Source organism: Epargyreus clarus, unplaced genomic scaffold, assembly GCF_041222505.1.
Source record: "Epargyreus clarus isolate Ecla_fem2 unplaced genomic scaffold, WU_Ecla_fem_2.2 ptg000034l, whole genome shotgun sequence".
Classification (NCBI taxonomy): domain Eukaryota; kingdom Metazoa; phylum Arthropoda; class Insecta; order Lepidoptera; family Hesperiidae; genus Epargyreus; species Epargyreus clarus.
The window spans coordinates 15,057,909-15,081,820 of record NW_027332239.1 but is presented as its reverse complement, the minus strand read 5'-3'; the positions used below and the strand labels follow the sequence as shown (position 1 = coordinate 15,081,820).

The 23,912-nt window shown below is 38.8% G+C and overlaps 3 protein-coding genes across 3 annotated transcripts in view; 2 read left to right on the top strand and 1 right to left on the bottom strand.

Moving 5' to 3' along the window:
- The first annotated feature begins 882 nt into the window (after positions 1 to 882).
- vir (VIR_N domain-containing protein) lies at positions 883 to 13,731 on the top strand. The gene is made up of 9 exons (XM_073091660.1): positions 883 to 1,079; positions 2,675 to 2,963; positions 3,072 to 7,849; positions 7,934 to 8,188; positions 8,624 to 8,762; positions 9,592 to 9,730; positions 10,403 to 10,483; positions 12,663 to 12,736; positions 13,260 to 13,731. The coding sequence occupies exons 1-9, from the start codon at positions 1,020 to 1,022 to the stop codon at positions 13,322 to 13,324; spliced, it is 5,880 nt and encodes a 1,959-aa protein (XP_072947761.1). The 5' UTR covers positions 883 to 1,019; the 3' UTR covers positions 13,325 to 13,731.
- A 5,818-nt stretch (positions 13,732 to 19,549) lies between these two features.
- On the top strand, positions 19,550 to 20,953 carry LOC140756184 (uncharacterized). Its single transcript, XM_073091623.1, has one exon. The coding sequence runs from the start codon at positions 19,550 to 19,552 to the stop codon at positions 20,951 to 20,953; it is 1,404 nt and encodes a 467-aa protein (XP_072947724.1).
- A 552-nt stretch (positions 20,954 to 21,505) lies between these two features.
- Positions 21,506 to 23,912, bottom strand: part of LOC140756219 (E3 ubiquitin-protein ligase znrf2) — a 131,735-nt gene continuing 129,328 nt past the window's right edge. Inside the window, exons 3-4 of the mRNA XM_073091677.1 lie at positions 23,158 to 23,263; positions 21,506 to 22,218 (exon numbers count right to left, since the gene is read on the bottom strand). Coding sequence (XP_072947778.1) covers positions 22,161 to 22,218; positions 23,158 to 23,263 — 164 coding nt within the window. The 3' untranslated portion in view covers positions 21,506 to 22,160. The remainder of the gene's footprint in view (positions 22,219 to 23,157; positions 23,264 to 23,912) is intronic.

The following is a 23,912-nucleotide window of genomic DNA, read 5'->3' as shown; positions in this document are numbered from 1 at the left end:
ATTAGTAATGATTACTCACTCCTAACAAGAAAATGTTCCCAGTTTTGAGAATTGAAATAATTGCGTAAAAAAGTTTTGCCACGTCTCCGTGCTACAGTGACCCTAAAATATTTGAAATAATTATTTATTTATTACGTAAATTACGCAGTATTAGTTATTTATTCGTAAATTTTCTCTAAAAATATTTTATTTGTCAAGAATTCAAAAAAAAAAACTAACTAAAATAAGCCGTTTGTGGCTTCATTCAATTTCAAGGCGGCGAAGTAACTTTACTAATGTATGTTCTTTACATACATTAAACAGGACAACATTATAACAAAGGGTTCCTACTGATATTCACGAGAAAAACATATTTATAACGTAATATAAATTACACAAAGTAATTACTTTGATATCTATCTAAAGATATAAAATTGAAGTGTCTTTCTAATTACTATAATTTAAACGTAAGTAAGAGGAAATCTTTGTATGTTGCATAAATTAACGTTACTTACTTTTGTAGAAAGAGTATAGTAATCTTGTCACGCTGCGAGGAGTCCTGTGCCCACCAGTGGGACTGGAAACATAGGTAGTTCAGAATATGGCTCTTCATTTGTACAATATTATCTATTGAATTATTTTTAACTAAACCAGTAAAATAAAAAAAAAACAGTTTTAATTCTCAATATTTTTTTATAGACTTCATGGCACAAACTAAATATTATCTTTATTTTATTTTCATCGTCTCACTATATTATCGCATCATTATCATTGTTATTATGTTAAACAATAATTTTATATCTTTATAAAATAAATTATATTTCGGCTGTCTGAGAAATTATCTTGGCCTCTTACATAGTAACACGTAGTAAAAATTTAAACGTCATAAGAATGACAGCAAAAATTGACGTGCGTCTTGCGTCTCGTTCCGAATGTCTAGTTCGCCGAATTGTGAGCTTGTTTACGAATTTCTTACAAATTTCACCTATACAACAGTCTAAAATGTTTTTTGAATGATTTAAAAAGTGTTGGACAAAACAATGGCCGCGGAACAACCCGATCTTCTATTTTTCGATACATTTTCTCACGATACAAGCGAGGTAGGACCGAATGTACTTGTATTGTATTGGTGTACTTATGGTTTTCTTTAATTAATTTCTGTTTGGAATCTCAAATAGTTAAGTAATTTGTATTTTATTATGAAATATCATTCGATACTCTATATTAAGTACAATTAATATTGAAATATCGAGAGGATAGTCTATTTTTATCTTTGTACTGCGGCGCATGTGTAATGAATTCAATCGAAAGACCCCTTTTGTTTATAAAACAGCTTGAGCTTATTTACAATATATACCGCGCATTACTAATGGAAAGATCTTTCAAACATTGTCTTTCGAATTCCCGTATCACGTACAGCAGAAATATTGCCTGTTTGATGCAAAATCAATGGCATAAAATATTTATGAAGTCGCTGACGCAAATGTATCCTTCGTATGATTATATTACACAGCCATCTTGGTCAATCATTTTTCATCAATTGAATACTTAACTGCACGAGGCATCGTGATCTTGAATACTATTTAGAATTGTGTATGTTTTATATAATAGTTCTATTCAAATATTTAACCTATAACTCATAATAAAGTAAGTAGTTAAATACTTATGTGTTAACTTAAACTTATCTTTAAATCATTTCCAACCTATGTGGCTGAGCTATCATTATAATATGTCTTATTCATTGTGGCTTCCAGGTTTGATACTCGGCTAGATAGTTTTAAATTCAGTATTTAGATTTATGTTCTGGATCGGGGTGGTCGTGATTTGTCTTTGTGTGCGTCTGTAGAACTCACAACTCAGAAGCTATCCTTGTGTGGGACTATGAATGCAGAATGTGTTTAAAGTTATTCATGATCATAATCGTCTCATTACTATGCCACAACTGAGTATAGATCTTAAATGGTTAAAGTTTACGCTAGCTATGTGAAGATTGGTGATTTAACATTTTTGAGATTAATATGTGTTTGAGAATGTTTTTTACATTCAGACCTTCCTCATAGTGCTTTAGTTTTAGGTTAGAACACTAGTTTTAAAATATTCACAGTAATTAATGTGTAGACTCATGCCTACTACAACTACAGTTTAGGTCTAGTTTTTGCAAACATCCCCATATTAATAAAGATATATTTGATGTAAGCCTTAAGTTGGTCGGACAAGTTTTATTAATAATAAAAATAATTTCTTATCTTTACCGATGTGGTGAGTAGGGATTAGCACCCAATACTTTATTTGTTAAAGGCACTGAGAGCCTAATGGTTAAGAAACTCGGCATTTCAATCGAGGGATCCGAGGTTCAAATCCCAGGCATGCACCTCAGATTTTTCAAAGTTAAGTGCGTATTAGAAATTAATTATCACTTGCTAAACAATGAAGGAAAATGTCATCAGGAAAGCTGCATACCTGAGAGATTTATAAAAAAAAATCTCAGGTATGTGAAGTCTACCAATATGCACTTGGCCAGTGCGGTGGACTATGACCTAATCCTTCTCATTATGAGTGAAGACTCGTGCCTTTATTGATTTGATGACTTTATTTGTTGATGATGACTTTATTTGTTCATTTAGTAGTATATATACATTTTGTGTATTAATTTTGGAATATAGTTTATCAAAAACGCAAAACAATTAATTTCCAGGAGCTGAATCTAGATCTTGTGCAATTTCCGAAGTCTGTTTATGTGAGAGAGATACGTATCATACCTCTGGGAGCTCGGGTTGAAGGCGACTTCCCTGGCGGAGTTCGCTTGGGTGCTACTAACCCCACAAAGTTTCACATAGACTTTTTCGTGAATGATCTGAGCAAACCTGGTGCATCCACATTTGAAGCGCTGGGAAGTATAGACTATTGGCAAAATGGTCAAATTCACATGGAGTGTGGTGGCGCTGATCAGCCTCGGATTCCAACTGATGGTCTTGTATTGAGAGGTAATTACACAAAATATATTAGTGTGATATGTATTTGTTTTTAATTCCAAATGGTTGAAATTTCTCTGCCCCACGTTACTAAAAAAGTGTTCACTTGTGTTTTTTCAGGTTGGTACACTACCATCACTCTAGCAGTCTATGGTACGCTCACGCAAATATTGAATGACACACCAGTCCCCACAAACCCACCACCTAACGTCCAGCGACCACAAGTAGCACGCGAAGTTCCCCAGGTACAAGCTGTGCAGCCGCCAGCCGAATGGCCACAAGAGACGTCAAACCCCATCCCGTCTTACACCGGAAATGTAGCCGTCAGTAATCCTGAAGCCTATGGACCCAATAACTATCCAGAGAACTATGACAATCAAATGTACAGAGGAGATTATTACGACAATGACCAACCAAAAGACCCCAGGACATATCACCATATGGATGGAAATGACTGGGAAAAAGATCGCAGAGAAATCAGCTGTGAGAGAGACGGAGATAGAATGCGCCACAGTCCACGTTCCCTCGAACATGATAGGGATAGGGATAGACGCGATGGAAGAAGTCGCAGGCGATCATTGGATAGAGGCCGCAGTCGTGAATCATCACGACTTCGAGATAGAAGTCGGGAACTTGATAGACTGGATCGCCATCACTCTAGATCGCGTAGTAGGGATAGGGATTATATTGTAAAAGGCGAGTATAGACCGTTGAGTCGATCTAGATCTCGGAGTATCGATAGAGATAGAGCTAGGGGTATATCTAACGATCGAGATTGGGATCGCGGTTCGTATAAGAAAGATGATTATCGTCGTCATCGGGACGCGTCTTATGACAGGTCGCGGGGAGCATCATACGAGCCACGTTCACCATACGACAAAAGGGCACCTTCTTATGAGCGAAAAATACCATATGATAAGTCAGGACCGTATGAAAAACGCATGTCACCGTATGACAAACGAAGCTCGTCTTACGAAAGACGAGCTCCATCTTATGAAAAGCAAAGCTCGTATGACAGGAAGAGGCATTCGCCGTACAGTCGAATGCGAGGGTCTAGTTACGGGAGTAGGTCTCCAAGTCGTGATGATCCGAGAAAAAGACCAAGAACTCCACCTTGCGATAGAAGACCTATATCTCCAAGGGAGGGTGACGTGTCGAGTCCTATAAATTCCGTTCGTTCAGAAGACGCACCGGATTACGATAGAAATAAGCAAATTCCACGAATTGACTATTATCATCAGAACTATAGACACAATAACTCTATCAGGAGTCCATCTCAAGAAGTTGACAATACTTATGTGGAACAGCAACATTCTAGCCTGGTCACTGTTCCAATCGTTGATAACGCAACTGCGCCTAAACCGGCTGAGTCGCCCATTCGTAATCAAGAGGAATCAATGGATGCTGAACAATTTGAACCCATATTATCCGATGAGGATATCTGTGATGACATGGATGGACCGCCATACATGGAAGGCGAATATGATGTGAATGAATATTGTGGAGTAGACGACATCATCAAATATTATAATCCCTTCAAGGCTGAATGGACGAAATATGAATATGTGAATAAGATTAATTTGCTTTCTAATGTGAAGGAAAAAACAAAGGATGTGACAAATGCATCCTTTGAGGAACTTTGTGACTCCAGCCCAGATTTATTCAAGATAGCCGACATGACCAAAACTGCGAGAAAACGCGAACAAAAATTCTTTGCTAACACATTCCAAGAAATCGATAACTCCTCTAGGGAGGATTGGGTTCATTTATGTGAACAACTATTTGTGTCTCTAAGTAGTTTATGCAAAAGTACAGATATAATTCTTCGCATTTTTGGAAATAGTGCTCAAGCAGATACAGATGACTTCACTGATATTTCCAATTTGCTTATAACATTTTGCAGAATTGGCCTAAATTTTGACTTTGCTTTAACTCAACAGCAACCCACATACAAAATCAGGCACATGAAGTGTGGCATCCGTCTGGCAGAAGCCTTGATGTCTCATAAGCATAATGGCTTAGTAATGGAAACATTGCTACGTTGTGGCATTAATATGCCGATGTTATTATTGGAAATGTACACAAAGGAATACATGGCGCTAAGTATTCGCCTGATGATTTTAAAAGCATTAAATGCTTGCCTCTCATCCAAACAATCTATTGATCATTTTATGCAAGAAGCCATATTCCCCAAGTTTTCTAAAAATGAGAGTGATAACGACAGAAAACCGAAAAATGGTTACCAAGTTTTGATTTGTATGATGGAAGCAAACCCTCTTGCAAGATTAAAGTTTTCGATCAGCGCTTTAATTAAGAAGCTTAATATTTATGAAGTACTGGGTAAACTTCATGACCTGGTATTTAATTTTAATAAATCTGCAGCTGAAGGCAATCAGACAGATGATCCTGAACTATCAGAAAGTGATAATGAATTTATCGTAAACTCGTTTGCAGAGATCATATATATGTATCGATCTCAGTGCTTCCATCTGTCACAGCCAAAAAGATTTCTTCCCGTCTCAGCACAGTTCGAAATAAATAAGGAGTGTTCGAACGAAATTTTACTTGAATTCTTTGGTATACATCGTATTTTGGAAGTATGCTTGTATTTACTGACTTGCCCAAGCACTTGTAACAATTTAGTTGTTACGAGCCCGATCCACGATTTTATATATGAGTTGGTATATTCTCACAATGGCCTCGTATTTCTCTACAAAAATATGGAAATAACTGGACTTTTATTTAAAACGTTAGAACATCCCTATGGTCAACAAAGTACTGAAGAAAATCCTTACCCTCACGATAGCAATCTTAGCAACTACAGTGATTTACAAATCTTAGGGCTTGAGTTGGCCTATAGGCTTAAGGCTATGTATTACTTGGAGTCTATTTGCGATTTGCAAGCTGGCAAACAGGACGAAAACGAGCTGATTGATCGGTTACAGGCTTTGTACTGTCTCAGTTTTGGAAGCATCGGCAAATTAGCAGTCCCGGAAATCATCGTAATGGGTGATAACGCTGAATGTCTAATGGAGGTCTTTGAAAGTGACTTGAAGAGTAAAGGCAAGAGTGAATCACCTACAAAGCAAAAGTCTCCAGCTAAGGGCTACGCTATAGAATTGATAGTATCTGCTGTCCGATATTCAGCCAACGTGCCGTTTTTAAAGAAATATGGACAAAGACTAATTAACGTTTCCAGGGAACATGACAGGTTCGAACCGAGCGTTTCAAGTGTTTTGCAAGAGGTCATTCCTTACCTAAAGCCGATTGAAAAAAATACTCTTCTATCCGGAGATGACATGGCAGAATGTGTTGAAATACTGAAATTAAGCCTCGAACATTCAGCCGATTTGCCTGGCGAGCTTATGACTTGTTTAAGGATCTTACGACACTTTTGTATTTCGGATTATGAGAAGATCGTGTCAATAGCTTGTGAGTCGCCCACGGAAGAATACGTAGAGCTGAAGTATAAGTATAACGTGCTGCAACTTTTTTCTTTAGACGGCGTCGCTCATTTGGCTGGAATTTTGGATCGATTGACAACGCACTTTGAGCAGCCGAGTATGCACACATCGTTCTTTGCATCAGTACGAGGCCTACAATTGGCTCAAATGCTTTTGCCATGTCTTAGATTACTGGACGAAATGCTTGCAAGAGTAGTTCGCAGTCGTGGTCCAAGGTTTCGTGATCTAACCGCGGCACCAGTTTTGCTTAAAACTTACGGAATAGCTAAAGCTTTCCCGGTTGGATCCATTGGGTATCGGACCGCTTCTAAAGCAGCCGAGGCCGCCGTCAGAGCATTATTAGCTTACGCTCAGCCGATAGCCGATGACGCTAACGATGGTGACTCTATACGACGTGGACCGTGGACATCATTATGCTCTGAAGTAATATCTTACACTATGACAGCACCATATACATTTGTACCCGGGCTTTTGGTGTTTTCGGAGTTACTTCCATTACCATTGCCGATGCAAGCCAAAACAGCACCAACTGATAGGGAGTTAGCAGACGCGTCAAATGAGAGAAGGCTTTGGTCTGCACATTTACATGCACTGTCGAATGACTTGACTGATATGATTCAAATAATCTGTATGTCTACATACCGACCAGTGGTGCACATGCTTCGTCGAGTCTGCGTTCAGATTGCTGATTTAGCACCTAACACTGCCGCGACAGTTGCTCGCGCGGCTGTTGGTGCTGTGATGAGGGAAATGAAAGAAGGAGAACCAGCTTCGGCGAGTTGTGCCAGGGTCCTTGGTTTTCTGGCCTGTTTGGTTTCACATGCACCTGTAAAATGTGCCGTGCTGCATGCCATGAACAGTGGAGGACCTAAAGCTAATGATTTGCAGTCGGCGTTGTGCGGCGTTCTGAGTCTCTCAAATGCTTCCAATGAACATGTAGCCGCTCAAGAGTTTGCAGCGCACGCCTTGGCAGCACTTTGTGATATTGAAGTCACTCTAATACCAGTCACAGCGGCATCCGAATCGTTATTAGCCAATTCCTTGCCAAATAAAGAGTCTCTGATGGCTTTCCTTGACGCAACTGCTGATTGCCTTGAATCAACGACGAAAACCGGTCCCGTAGTGTCCTCAGTTCTACGAGCTTACTTCGTATTGACGGAACATGAATATGGTTTCCAACAATTTAGAAAATTTATCGCCAAAAAGAAGGAGACACTTGGGAAATACTTCAAGTGGGCATTGGAAAGCTTTGGCGAAGATAAGATGGAATGTCTGAGCTTATACATAGATCTCTTTAGGATCCTAAAGGCGGAAGAGGAGGAGGGTCCTGTGGGAAGAAAGAGTGTTCTGAGTATGAGCGAAATTGCAGATATGGTTGGGTATTCCACTTCTGATGAAGATCATCCAGTTTTTACTTTAGAGAAAATTTTAAAGGTAAACTTTTAATTACTTAAGATTGATGCCGTGAATTTAAGCACCTTCATCAAAATCGTAATTTTTTACTTGTTACATTTTCAGGATAACAATTGCGATGAAGAAGCCATATCCAATGCTTCATTTCTTGCCACGCAACTCAAGAAACTTAAACCGGATGACACTCCACCGGCGGACATACCCGAGACGCTACTGTCTCCACCAGAGACCTTAGTGGCCCAATTTGCAACGAGGACCATTTACACTATAGGAGACTCTAATGATGAACGGCTGACCAGTGGCTATTGGCTGAACGTGCCGGCGGCGAGTGGCGAAGATGATGTCAATGATAATGAATTGGTTAGTGATGATTCTAGGATATGTGTTTTTAGTGGATGAAAAAATGTCAATATTATTGTTAGTTGGAATAATATTCTACAATTTTATAGTGTACTTTTTATTTGGGATTTTTTACTTAATAAACAGTTTTAGCTAAAAACGTGTGAAAATATATTTAGTGTAATAACATTATTTATATACACGCTGTTAATGAATATACCCACGATACATGAAATATCACGCCCATTTTGTGCTATTAACTCCAATGCTTTAATTAGATGTTATCCTGAACATTTCGTCGAATAAGTGCGAGAACGTTAACGCCGCGCATGAATATAAATATATAATCATTTGGCTAATGTAGCGAATACACTCTAATTGCGTTATCTACATACTAGTATTCGCGCTAGTTCGCATGTACTCGGCGAGTAACAGTTACAATCTGTGTGTGCGCAGGTGTCGTGCGACATCGCGGAGCTGGCGAGCGCGCTGGCGGCGGGCGGCGCGGAGGCGCTGCGCGGCGCCGTGCGGCGGCTGGCCGGCTGTCTGGACGCGCGCGTCGAGCCGCTGCCCAGCGACGACAAGCGCCCCGCCGGTGGGTACCCTGCTCGTCCTGGCCGTGGCATAATGAGCTCCGATCCAAGATCCAGACGATAATAGCCAGCATTATTCTTTTTTGGTACAAGTAAAATATGACTTAACGCAACAGCAGCTACAACAGAGCAGCGTCAGCCGATCATGTAACAGTGATTTTTTTGAGGGCAACCCGCCCTCTTTAAAAAGGTAGAAATGTGTACGAGAGCATTTTTTTAATCTGTAGGGGTGTAGCTGAACCATTGGCGAAGCTCTTGACAGTTAGGCGCAAATGCTGTTACTAGACTACTAGCATTCAATCTGAAGTTTACTAGATAAAGTGCTTCATCGCGCTCTTCAAACCAAAACACATTGAGCACACGATACTTTTTACAACTATACCCTCAAACTAGGATTGTACTGTAGGTGTCTTGAGGACACATGACGACGCACCAAAACCTATAACAATCCAAATTCATTATTTATATTGTTTTATTATGTCTTTCTATTAATAATGTGTCGGTGTCAAAGATAAGAATAGATATCTCACCGCCTTGTAATTGAAGGAAGCCATTAAATGGCTTAAACGGCTGACAAATGTGTCAGCCATTTCATGGCTGTCATGGTGTAACTTACGGGAAACAATGCCGACATGTGCAGTTAAGTGGTGTGAAAACACGAAATGGAAGAAATGCGGAGAAATATCGTTTCATTCGTAAATGATATAAATTTTACATTTTTAAATATTTTTCAAACACGAAAATGACAATGACAAATTCAACTGTCAAAACTTTAGATTTTGTTGTTAGGAGCGAGTGATGTTTACTAATGTATGTTCTATGTGTGTGCAGTGGCGCTGAGCCGCGTGCGCGCGGAGGGCGGCGCGGACGCATTCCGCTCGCGGCCGCCCAACACCTCGCGCCCGCCCTCGCTGCACGTGGACGACTTCACCGCGCTGCACCAGCCCTACCCGCCGCAACACGGGAACAGGTACCGCACACTATCACCACGCTCGTTGGGAATGTTAGGAACATGCACCCCACACTATTCTCTCGCATGCTAGGAACAGGTACTCCACACTATCTCCCCGCATGTTGGGTACCTGTTGTACCCTACGCTACTCCTCGCGTGCCAGATACCGATTCTCTCGCCCGTCAACAACGAGTACTTAACACCATTAATCCCCATACGTCGGGAAAAGTTATTCTGTCTTTGTGGCATCGAATCTAATCGTATGAACAACATAACAGGATACCATTTCTAGCAGGTGAAACAGAAAGTTTTCTATTAATTCGTGTCGTGTCTATATATATTTTTTTTATAATATAGGAGCTACTCCTATGTAGTATGATGAGTATGCAGTCCACCTGATGGTAAGTGGCTACTGCCGCCCATGGAAATCTGTAATTCATCCCAGATAGGATTAGATATTTCTACCTGAGGTCGGCCAAAGATGCACCGCTACCCCTGACGACTAAGCTGTAACGCCTCGGAAAGGTATGTCTCCCTTACCACACTCTTCAAAACGAAACACAGCAGCGCCTAACACCGCTTATTAGGCAAAAATAGGTGTGGCGGTGGTGCCGCCGGACTCGAACCACAAAGGGTTCTCCACCTTCAAAGTAACTTTTCTATTACCTTCTTCCTCGTGTGGTGTTGCAGGGGCATGCGGCGCGGCGTGGCCGTGGCGGACCGCGGCCGCTTCGCCTCCGCCGCGCCCGTGCACTCGCACTACCGACACCTGTGAGTCACTTCGCACTACTACACTATTCCACCCTACCCCCCTACTAATACTACACTAACATTTATAAGACAGAATAAAAACATTAGCAATTACAATGCTTTTCTATTACATTACGTTTTTAGTCTGCAAATAAGATGACATATATTCATGACGATTATGTATTTTGTAATATGGCTTCGCGACTTTGCTCTTTAATTAATTACATTTATTTCCAACAATAATAACCAGAAAATGAAAAAAAAATCATAATTATAATATGATGAATACCCAGATGCGTCCATACCGGTGTATAATGCTAACGTTTTCTAAACCAAGCTTCCGATGCGGGCGCTACCTGCTGAGCTGAGCGAGCGTCGACAGCCTCACGGTAGGAGCCACGCGCGGCGCCCACTACACTTGATAGCATTTTTTACTCACAATTGAATTAAAACTCGACATTGACATGAACATAGAATAATGTCGTTAATGAAACAGAGAGACTTCATGATTTTTCTACGATTTTATAATAATATATAACTTAAGAGACAATTTATCAATTAATAATATAATTAATCAACTTTTCATAGTTATTTAAAAATGAAAATATGACGAATATTAAGAAGTTTTTAATTAAACATCAGTATAAAAAATCTCATTTTGTTTCTATCTATCATAACTATCATAACCAATTTTATTATATTTCTATATTTTATTAAACTATAAATAGTTTTTTTTTTCAAAAGCATAGAGACACAAGCTTACAAGTGTATATGGGCGTCGCTCGCATTGCAAAATTTGAGCCTCTGATCTAATTTCGCCACTGTATCATGGGTTTGAAAACCATCAAATTTACGAACAATTGGCTCTATAATTATATGCAAAATTTTGAAAATTGGCATCGGTTGTAAGCGATACAAAAGTTGGATGAAGTTAGCCCGCAAAGTTTTACAAGTTGACATTTTAAAACTTGTAAAATTTGTAGGGAAACTAGCAATATTTGTGTATGTCTATATTTATGTGTGTCGCCCGTAGCGATTATATTGCCCTGCTTTTACGCATATCCGAGGTATGTTTTCGTGTATGGGACTCTATGTAAATTCTATGTAAATAGAATTGTAATGAAGTTGATTTTAGAAGTCGTGTTCTGTTCTGTGTTTTAATTTAATTATATGAGGCAGATAAAATTAAATGGGTTCGGAAAATAGAACTGAAAAGAACTACAGTTAATACACTTCTCTTTCCTCCGAGCTTGGTAGATCGCACGCTTGCTCCCCGAAGTCCGTTCAATGTGGCTTTAGCATTAAAAATGTGTCCGTCTCAATTTAAATAATAATATTTCATATTGATGTATCAAATGAGTAGTGCGTCTATCTGATGGTAAATAGTCACTACTGCACACAAATATAATTGACTCTAAATAAAATTAGTCTCTTATTTGACGCTGGTCATATATGTGTTTATATCCCCTCGACGATTGAGTTAGATCGTCTCGTGCAAATATCCGTTAAAACATATTATATAATTTAATTGGTGGTAAACTTCACACACATCTATTATTCTATACCGTGCCTCACTAATACTGGTACTATATGGTAAATTATGGTGCTGTGGTGTTGAGGTCAGACAACCAAGGGTTTACCAACTTCAAATGGTTTCAACTGCAAATATTTCAGTGATCACCAATGCACTAGAATTCATATGACTAACAGATGATTAGGTCAATCCGATAATTATACTATGATGTAAGGCGATCCCACGATGATTACAATTATAAATAAATATGAAGAGTTCCGTATCACATATCTTATATATAAAATTCTCGTGTCACAATGTTAGTTACCGTACTCCTCCGAAACGGCTTTACCGATTTTTACCAAATTTTATATGCATTTTCAGTAGGTCTGAGAATCGGCCACTATCTATTTTTCATACCCCTAAGTGATAAGGGTTGTTCACCCTTAACTTATTTTTTAATTTTTGAACAAAATTTATTGCTTTTATTTTTCTAAAATGTGGCAAAAATACATACAACCCTAAATGTTTACCCTTTTATCACCAACCCCTATTTTTTACTAGCCATTTCAGTAATTTCATCATTTTTCATACCGCTCGATGTTAGATTTATTTTTTTATATAGCAACACGTTTGCCGGGTCAGCTAGTATGGATATATATTTATAATGGTGGCAATGTGTTCCAGTCGCGGCCGTGGTGCGTGGGAGCTGGGCGGGCAGCACTTCGGCCATTTCGCGCCGGCGTCGCAGTACATGATGGGTATGTAGGATGTTGTGGCACCAATGTCACATCGATTTGTAAGTTTTTGCATCAGTATCTTAAAGCGTAAGATACACAAATTTCGGAAACGCAAGACTTTGCTTCGGTCAAGTTTCTTATCCGAAATTTATTTCAAGTATTTATTTGTTTAATATGGTTAATGGTTTAATTGGTATGTTACAACGGTTACATAAACTAATTATCAGATATATCTAAATTGAGTCATATAATAAACGTAATAGAAATAATTACTACTTAATTCGTGTGTTACTAATTCCTCTTTCTAGAAGAGCTTGAGATACAGTAGGAAAATGTAAATAACCTATTCGTTACTCACCACCACTTTTGTACGTTCTCCCCAGCATGTAGATTTTCAGCGAGGATCAAAGGATAACGTGCCAGCATTTTTTCAGTGTTTACATTGTTCGCCGAGTTACTTGGTCAATTGTTTACGAGTATTTAAATGAGATATAAACATAGTACTATAGAAGTGTACTTAGATAAAATGTTTGTCTGTTTGTAGGGGGCATGAGCTGGGGCGGAGCGCGAATGCAGCGCGGGCCGCGACATCGCACTTTCATGCGATAACCTGCCCCACGTGCATCGCCATACGATACAACCGCTGAACACTGCCCACTGCTGCCCACTGGTGGGACCTGCCCGGTGTTGAACATTAACACGGCCACTGCTGCCCACTGTTGGACTCAGTGTTGAACACACGTGGCTGCGACGCTATGTCCTATTTACTGGACATGTCTCCCCATACTGAGGAAGTGCGCCAAAAATAACATACAAATTGAAAAATGACATTATGTAGTGTAAAAGGACTAATCGTAGTGAATATGCATTATAAATAACATTCAGTGCACAATAGTTATGAGAGTAATTTAAATTTAGTGATATGATTTAGGTGTACTACACTGAAGTGAAATGAATTGTGAAGCAAGGGATAAGACGTGATCTTAGATTATATATTAATAAAGTTATCTATAATATGTTGTTTTTATTTATTTCAATTTACATTTATCATATGTTTCGTATATACGAGTCAATATTTGAAGGTCTACCAAGCTTAACTTTCCCTAAATTATTTTTACTAGGTGTTGCAGACATGAATAGCTTTTTAAACTTAAAAATAACCTTTTTTGTTAACTTAACATCTCATTTCATTGGCCAATAGACGATCTTTCCTATCTATAACTAATTACAAGAAGTTGATCATTACCGTTTTTAAAACAGGTGGTCACAATAAAAATATTCCCAGTGAAAAATTTATAATTTAAATTCACAAACGAAATCTGAGAGTTGCACCTACATACATTAATAAGATTTATTTTTAAACATATCAATCAATCAAATAAAAAAGTTGTGGTTACAGTTACCTTCTGGTTGATGTTCCGTCGATGATTTTAGAGTGGTCCGTTCATGGCAACATAGCACACACACATCCTACTACTATTATAAAGGCGAAAGTTTGTAAGTATGGATGTATGGATGTTTGTTACTCTTTCACGTAAAAACTACTGAATGAATTTGAATGAAACTTTACCACAATATAGCTTATACATCAGAATAACACATAGGCTACAATTTTTTAGGTTTTTAATGTGAGGTCGTAAAAAAAACACATTTTTTGCGCTTACATTGCAAACGCTGACTGAATCCTACAAGATAGATCAAAACAATTTACTACAGTATTGTACAACTTAAAAAGGTCTACAAAAAAGTCCGTGATGGTATATGTTTATCTCTTAGGAATAACCCATAATAACCATTTTTTATCCTTTAATTTGTACGAGAAATAATGGCTTATTTACGAAGCGATTTTAAGCAATACAGTATTAATCCTTATCCAATTAAGTATCTTAAATACATTGTGCATTTAATAAAGATCAATATGGCTTTTTACAGCATGTAAATTAAATAAATATTTTCGAAGATATCACAGATTTAAAATGCAGAGTCATAGCAATTTCGGCGATAAATACAGTTTCGGTGATAAATACCGGCAGCGACGCCAGGCGAACGGGGCGTGGGGGGAGCGGGGTAGGTGCGGTGGGGGAAGAAGTGGCTCATCGCTGAATGCGCGACCCGAACGCGGGCAGACGCGTGAGGGCAGACGTCGTTGACGGTTGTGTCCGTTTTGCGAATTTTTGTTCTACTAAGGTTCTTTGGTAACAAGTAATTAATTTAAAAAATCAAAAACCCGACTGCACCGAAAAGGCTGAAGTAGAATTTCCAAAAGCAGTGAAATAGGCATTTCATTATTTTTATCCAGAAAGCCAAATACCAAGTTTCATAGTAGGTGTCTGCTTCAAAAACAAAAGATGTTCAAACAATATTATCCTATTTTATCCTCGTAGTGTTCATTTATGCTATATAAAGAACCAATGTGTAAAATTCCAGCACGCTTAAGTTCAGCGGTTTCCCATTGCGTTGATCTCTGGCACAGCAACTCACTCATTTAGTCAGACAGTCATCTCGATGTGTATATACGAGTATATATGTACTAGCTGACCCGGCAAACGTTGTGTTGCCATATAAATAAAAAATGTTAAGGATGAACAATCCTTATCACTTAGGTGTAAAAAAAAAAAATAGATAGTGTCCGATTCTCAGACCTACTGAATATGTACGAGTATATAAAATTTGGTGAAAATCGGTGAAGCCGTTTCGGAGGAGTACGGTAACTAACACGAGAATTTTATATATAAGATATATTGTATAATGTATGTGTAATCTCCTCTTAATTTTCTTTATTTTGACACCCTACTCGATAGATTTAGTTAACTTTTTTAAAACGTGTTACTATTTCGCGAAAAATATCACCATTTACGGTCTATAAAATATATAACTTCAGTAAATCAAAGTTTCGGTCATTATTTTACCTCGTTAGAGGTAGCATTTCTTTATTTTTATCCAACAAGCCTGATACAAAATGTCATAGTGTTTGCTTCAAAATTGACGATTGTTCAAATGAACTTTTAACTCTTATTTTACCCTCTACGGGGTTGATTTTTCGGAGGGGGATAAATAAGTGCGTCCTTGTTCCTGTCCAGAAAGCCAAATACAAAATTTTATAGTAGTTGCTTCAAAATTAAAGGATTTCAAAAAAACTGTTTTCCCCTATTTTACCCTCTTAAGGGTAGAATTTCCGAAAGGCCTTTCTTAGTACTTATTCAAGCTATATAGAGAACCTGTGTGCAAAATTTCAGATCTGTAAGGTCCTTGGTTTAGGCTGTACGTTGATTTCTGAAAAATGAAAAAGTCATTTAGTTAGTCAGTCAGTCAGTCACCTTACTGTTTTATATATATACAAATATGTTTTTATAATGTCCGTTTAATTTCCTTCCATTTGATACCCTACTCGATAGGTTCGGTTAACTTTTTATTTTAAATGTGTTACTATTTCGCGCCAAAAATCCGCCATTTTGATTTTTTTTTACTAACACCTATCTAAGGACACTCGGGTCATTGAGACAAATATAATGACACTTTAACTGTTGAAATTCATCCAGCCGTTTGTTAGATCGGATCAAATAAAGAAAGACAAACATACAAGATACGCGCGAAAAACATAACCCTTCCTTGGCAGTCGGGTAAAAAGTAAGCAAAATTTAGGCAATTTATCAATTTCAAGCGTTGACATACTGACAAGTAATTTAAAATAAAGAAAAGAAACAAATAAATCTACAGCGAAATAAAAATTTAAAAACTACCAGCTTTTTTTTTCAGAAAATTCCACCTAAAATACTTTTTAGAGTTAATTTTAAAGAATAAGTTTTTTTTTGTAATCTTGATAAAGAATTTATTGTAAAAAACTGCGCTAAGTTTTATTTGATGATTTTACGAATTACTTCATTGATAATTCAATTACTATATAGATAGGTTACTTACAGTTAATTATAACAAATTATATAAATAGGTTAATTTTAACAAATTACTTCATTGATAATTCAATTACTATATAGATAGGTTATTTACCGTTAATTATAACAAATTATATAAATAGGTTAATTATAACGAATTACTTCATTGATAATTGAATTACTATATAGATAGGTTAATTAAATAGGCAAGGATTGCATTAAAGTACAATCATAACAATAACTACCGTACTGTATTTTTTGGAAGTATAGAAACAACACGTACTTAAGAATTATGCCGCGAAAGCGTAAGTCTAATCTTTCCCAAAGCTCTAATAAAGCTCGAACTATGAAAGTAGCTAGACTTAACGAGACGTTTCCACAAGCCGAACTGCGAAGGCTTAAACAAGCAGAGCGTGAGGCAGCTCAAAGAGCTGCTGAGACACCAGAGCAGTCCCAAGATAGACGTCGACAGCATGCTGAGTATCTAGCATCTCAACGGGCTGCAGAGACACCCGAACAGTCTCAAGCTCGACGTCAACAGAACGCTGAATATCTGGCATCTCAACGGGCTTCTGAGACACCCGAACAGTCCCAGGATCGACGTCGACAGCATGCTGAGTATCTAGCATCTCAACGGGCTGCGGAGACACCCGAACAGTCTCAAGCTCGACGTCAACAGAACGCTGAATATCTGGCATCTCAACGGGCGTCTGAGACACCCGAACAGTCTCAAGCTCGGCGTCTTCAGCAAGCGAATTACATAGGGTCCCAAAGAGCTACTGAAACTGTTGAAGCTGCTGAAGCTCGCAGACGCGCTGTTGCTGAAAGGGCACAACAGCGACGATTAATATTTACAAGAAACGCGTGGGGAGTATTCGATAAAGCTGCATTTGAGTACGATGAAACTCTTGATTACGAAAGCCACAAGCTTATAAAAATAGAAGCGATGAATAAAGAATGCAGATTTTGCGGTGCTCTTAAATGGAAAGAGGAAGCTGCAGGCATGTGTTGTTCGGGAGGAAAAGTAGTTCTTCCTTCAATAGACGAGCCTGTTGAACCTCTTAAAGAACTTTTTTCAAATGAAACAGATGAGTCTCGCCGTTTTTTAAAAAACATAAGAAAATACAATACATGCTTCCATATGACATCTTTTGGAGCTGATAACATTGTGTCGATGCCAGGATTTTGCCCGACTTTTACAATCCAAGGGCAAATATACCACACAATTGGCTCTTTGCTTCCTGCTGCTAATACGCAACCAAAATTTTTGCAAGTTTATTTCATGGGTGATGAGGAAGCACAAGTTGATAGGCGTTCTGAGTACGTACCAGGTGTGGAAAGAAACACAGTTCAAAAAATACAAAAAGTTCTACATGATCACAACGTTTTAGTGCATGAATTTAAAATGGCTAAAGATAGAGTGACTAGCGATAATTACAAGGTCGTGATACACCCAGATCGTGTACCACGTGGTGAACACGAAAGACGATTCAATGCCCCGACCACAAACGAAATAGCTGCCGTAGTAGTTAGTACTGAACAAACTGCGTCTCGGGACATTGTTATTCAGGCGCACGATGGCCGGCTTACTAGAGTTCCGGACACTCATAGATTTTATGATGCTCTCGAGTACCCGATAATTTTTTGGAAAGGACAAGAGGGGTACAGTTTTGATATTCCTCAGACAAACCCAGTTACAAAACAGCCTATACCGAACAAAAAAGTGTCGTGCAAAGACTTTTATGCGTATCATATGATGGTACGTCGCAACAATTTTAATTTATTGCTTCGATGTAGGCTTCTCTTTCTTCAGTTTTTGGTGGACATGTATGTCAAAGTGGAGAGTGAGCGCTTAAGGTTTATTGCTTTAAACCAAACAAAACTGCGAGCAGAAAACTATATACATTTACAAGACGCGGTCAGGAATGATGCGGATTTAGATCCAAACAATTTGGGTCAATTGGTAATACTCCCATCGTCATTTGTAAATAGCCCGAGATATCTTCATGAGTACACGCAGGATGCGTTCACATACGTGCGTAACTACGGGAGGCCTGACCTGTTTATTACAATGACATGTAATCCCGCTTTGCCAGAAATTACTAAAGAGCTCATTCCAGGACAAAATGCAACAGACAGACATGACTTAACAGCCAGGTTATTTAAAATAAAAGTACAAAAATTGGTTGCTCTACTTACAAAAGGTAAAATATTTGGAGATATGAAGTGTTTCATGTACTCGATCGAGTGGCAAAAAAGAGGTCTGCCTCACGTGCACTTACTGCTGTGGTTGACGGAAAAATTACGCCCCAACCAAATTGATGAAGTCATAAGTGCGGAGATACCAAATCCAGAAAGTGATCGATAACTCTACGATACTGTAACCAAAAATATGATTCACGGTCCCTGTGGTGCACTAAATCCGTCATCACCATGCATGAAAGAAGGAAAATGCACCAAAAAGTATCCAAGGGCGCTTTTAAAAGATACTCAAACTAACGACAAAGGCTATCCTTTGTACAGGCGTAGAACACCAGGAGATGGCGGCCGTACGATAACTCTAAAAACCCGAGGTGGAACACAGGAAGTATTGGTTGACAATAGCTGGATTGTCCCATATTCTCCTCTTCTGTCTAAAATTTATAACTGTCACATAAATGTAGAGTTCTGCAATACGGTACAGGCGATAAAATATATTTGTAAATATATAAACAAAGGCAGCGACCAGGCTATTTTTAACATTCGACAGCAAGGGAATGTTAATATTGACCCGAGAGATGAGGTGCAAACGTATCGAGCCGGTAGATATGTTAGTAGTAACGAAGCAGCGTGGCGGATCTTGGGTCTGCCTCTGCATGAAAGACACCCAACAGTCACTCACCTTGCGGTTCATCTGCCTAATGGTCAGCGGATTTACTTCACTGAAAACAATTTTAGAGAGAGAATGGCCGCACCACCTAAGACGACACTAACTGCATTTTTCCTGCTTTGCCAAAATGACGCATTTGCAAAAACATTACTTTATGTTGACGTACCCCGCTACTATACATGGAACGTGTCGTCGAAAGAATGGAAACGTCGTTTACAAGGCACACCTGTCGATGGCTGGCCAGGTGTGAAGGCAGGAGATGCTCTTGGGCGCATTTACACAGTGCATGTTAGTAACTTCGAATGTTACTGTTTGCGAATGCTGCTGAATGTAGTACAGGGCCCCACTAGCTTTTTGGATCTAAAAACAGTTGACGGCCAAGAACTTGAAACTTTTCGACAAGCGTGTGAGAAGTTGGGGTTGTTGGAAGATGACAACCACTGGGATGCCACAATGGAAGAGGCAGTGCTGTGTCGCTCTCCTTCGCAAATAAGAGAACTATTTGCAATATTGATATGCACTTGCGGTTTATCCAATCCTCTTCAACTATGGGATAAGTATAAATCTGCATTATCGGAGGATATCTTGCATAGATTTGAAAGGATGGATCAAGTCAACAATGATCTATGTTTCAATGAAGCACTGAGACATATAGAGGACAAAATAATAACGATTTCCGGTAAGAAATTGTCTGACTTCGGTATGCCTACACCAGAGCGTCGAGGAGAGTTGTCGACCGATTTGATCAAAGAGCTAAGCTACGATATTGCTTTATTAGACGCTCAGGTCAGCGAAACTGAACCACGCCTGCTACCCGAACAAAAAAACATTTATAACAAAATATTACAACGAGTTGAGCTTGACAAAGGCGGCCTTTTCTTTCTTGACGCCCCGGGCGGTACAGGTACAGTTGCGAAAATAAATAAAAAAATCTTGGCCGAAATAAACAGCGAAACATCAGTGTATAATTCCATTGACACAGTTATGTCATCCGATGACACTACAAGTTATCCCGTAGAGTTCCTAAACTCTTTAGAGTTGTCCGGGGTGCCATCACACAAGTTGGAATTAAAGGTAGGTGTACCCGTTTTGTTAATGCGTAACCTGGATGCGCCAAGATTATGCAACGGTACTCGGTTGCGAGTTACCGAATTAGGAAGGCATATAGTGAAGGCTACAATTTTAACTGGAGAAGCCAAGGGAGACAATGTTCTTATACCGCGCATCCCAATCATACCCAACAACTTGCCATTCAATTTTAAACGCCTGCAGTTCCCATTAAAAGTCGCATTTTCAATGACGATCAACAAATCGCAGGGTCAAACCTTGAAGGTAGCAGGCCTACATTTGGGCACGCCATGTTTTTCTCACGGTCAGCTCTATGTGGCTTGCTCACGTGTTTCCAAAGCGAAGAATCTGCATGTTTATGCTGAAGGAAAAAGATCGTTAAATGTAGTTTATAGGAGCATACTGCAGTAGCTACCTATAGGCCTATGATTAGGGCTCTGCAGTGCTTAGTTACCGTATTTCTTACTTATTACTAGAAGACGGGACGAACCTGAAGTCCACGCGAACGAAGTCGCGGGCAAAAGCTAGTAACAAATAAAAAAAGTTAATTGTTGGAACAGAAACTTATGGGATTTTGACATAAATTTCATAAAACTTTGGAATACCAACGAAGCACACCCGGCACATCTGCCTCGTTCACAGTTTACACATGAACTGGAACGTATGTACTATGGATCTACTCTCATTATTTTATATTATAGGTGCCTCATTTGACGTTAGATATGTTTGTGTTGCCTTTATAAAATTAAATGACAGGTAGAGTGGATTACTAATTATTTTAGTAAGTAAATAAAACATAAAGGTTTTGTCATATAACAAAGTAAATGATTGTTTTAATAACACACATTTTATATACAAACTCATTACAGATATTGTTAACTTAGGAAACGCAATATTGTTGCATAAACATAAATAACAATATTAAATAACTAAAGTCAAGGAGTACAAATAAAACAATTGTAGAAAATTTAGAAACAAATCAACTTTATTATCAAGATGAAAAAGATCAAATTATATATTTTACACAAGCTACGTAACAGATATGTGAGCCGCGAGCGGCCGCGGACATTACCTCGTACGTGTACCTCACTGCAACATAAACGGACGTCACTATACATATACATAATATACAATACAATACGACACGGTGTATACGCCATATTATACATTATACATATCAACTCGAAACGATAATTGCATCCGAACGAAAGGTTTGAACAGATAACGCGGGCGCCTCACCGAGGATTTTCAATAGCGTTTCCTATAATTGTCTTTGTTTTATTTTTGTTTAATATTATAATTAAATGGTAAAACATCTCACTAGCATAAGTTTATTTACAAGGCCCGGAGGCGCAGTCTGTTATTGTATAAAACTATCACACGCGCACTGGCACGGGGCATTCGCACTTCGCACGGGGCGCTCGCACTGCGCACGCGCACGCGGGCTCGCACGGGACACTCGCACTATGTGCGTGGTGTCCGCCCCAAGCACTGCACGGGGCGCTCGCATTGCGCACGCGGCGGTCGCACAGAGCGCTCTACACGGGAGCCTCGCACTATGTGCGGGCCGCAGCGCTCCGCACCGGCCTCGCGCTCCGGGGGCGCGGCCGCCGCCGGACTAGTCGCCAGGATGTTCGGGGCATGATCTGTTCACCTCGAACCATTGGTCTATACATCTGGAAACGAGAACAAATATATTCATTAAAATAGTTATCCACAAGAATTTTTAAGGATTCAACAAAGAGTCACATCGTCTTCGTCTTTCGGCCAGTACCGATATTACCCTATCTAACCTTATAATATGTCCATTGATAGAAGTGATCATCGGCACCAAATCGAATTCATGTTCATTAGTTACTCGTAGAAATAAACAACGGAGAATTCTTTTATACATTCCTACCATCAGTGGACTTCAGTGCAAAATGCAATTTGTCTACGATGATAAAGACAACACTAAGCGCTCAGCAGTTGTCGTATAAAACATATTTGCATTGCGCGAACGAGAAACATTTCTCACAATTAAACAGTACTATCGTTTGCAATTGGAAACTGGGTCATCCCAGTTTTCGCATTCACCACGTCGCGCCAACCAACTGCGCTCGCTCGCCAATTGTAAAATAGTTCGCGCTGTAACTGAGATTGTGACCTACATCTAAACCTCCTTGACTGATGTAAGATCTTCACTAATTCAAACATTTGTATGCATTTCATGTCTTGCAATATTACACTTCACTGCATACTGCCTTATAAAGCTAAAGTAAAATATTAAAATAAATGTTTATCTTTCAATTCAGGTTTGCCATTCGTAGTAAAAGCTCCTTTCGAAAAAATGATTCCCAACAATATTGGACACTGAAGATTTTTTTGATGATGGTAAGGCAATGGAAAATTTTTTAGGACATTTTGATATTCCATTACTGAGTTAGGTTACGAAAAGTGATAGAAAAAAACAACAATATAATATGAAAACTGATTTATAGGTAGATACTTTAAATAAATTACAAAATCGGTTTTTACACGAAAGATGGTATCAACTCTTAAAATACCTAATTAATGGTGAATTTATTTGGTGTACAGCGTTTGGACAAGTTAGTCAAGTAGTGGTGTACACTCACCCCTTGTGATAGATGCAGAGGCAGGGCAGGCGCGCGATGGTGTCGCCGGCCGACAGCTCCTCCAGGCAGATCACACATTCGCCCTTCGAGTCGCTCAGCACGTCCTCTGAAATACGCAGACAGCATTGATTACTAATAGTGAATATTAATAGTTTTTAGCGTTGGAGTTGCCCACAGATGCGTTATTTACCCGGAAGATTCAGTTGGAGCGTATCGAATAAGTGTTTCCACCTACACCCATAGTGGGATCCCAATGGGTTTTGCGAAACTAGTAAGCGTTTCTTCAGTTCCGGGATACTTACACAACAAACTTGTCAAAAGTTAGCTTACGCCACTATAATATTCATTGCCATCGCCTCAACCTTATTGAGTTTATGTCATAGTTAACAAGCTGTATGGAATCGATGGAAATAATATCTCTCTAGTTTAATTTCCATTATTAATAAGTAATCTATCTATAATCTATAGTAATGTTGCCTACTAAAAATTGACAAATTTCGATCTTAGTAGGCAAAATTGGATAGGATAATTATGAATAACGGGCGTAAATCAGATTTAATTATTAATTTTATTTAACAAAAGATATATCTATTTTTTAGGTTCAGTGCCATCTTTACGACACAGTTGGAACGTTGACCTCTGTTCTGTTACGGATCAAGGAATCCGTGCCTAATAATATCTAGAAGAAACTTTTCCATAATCTGTCAAGATAATAAATTTTATACTAATTTCCGCCTACCACTTGTAAGACTTTA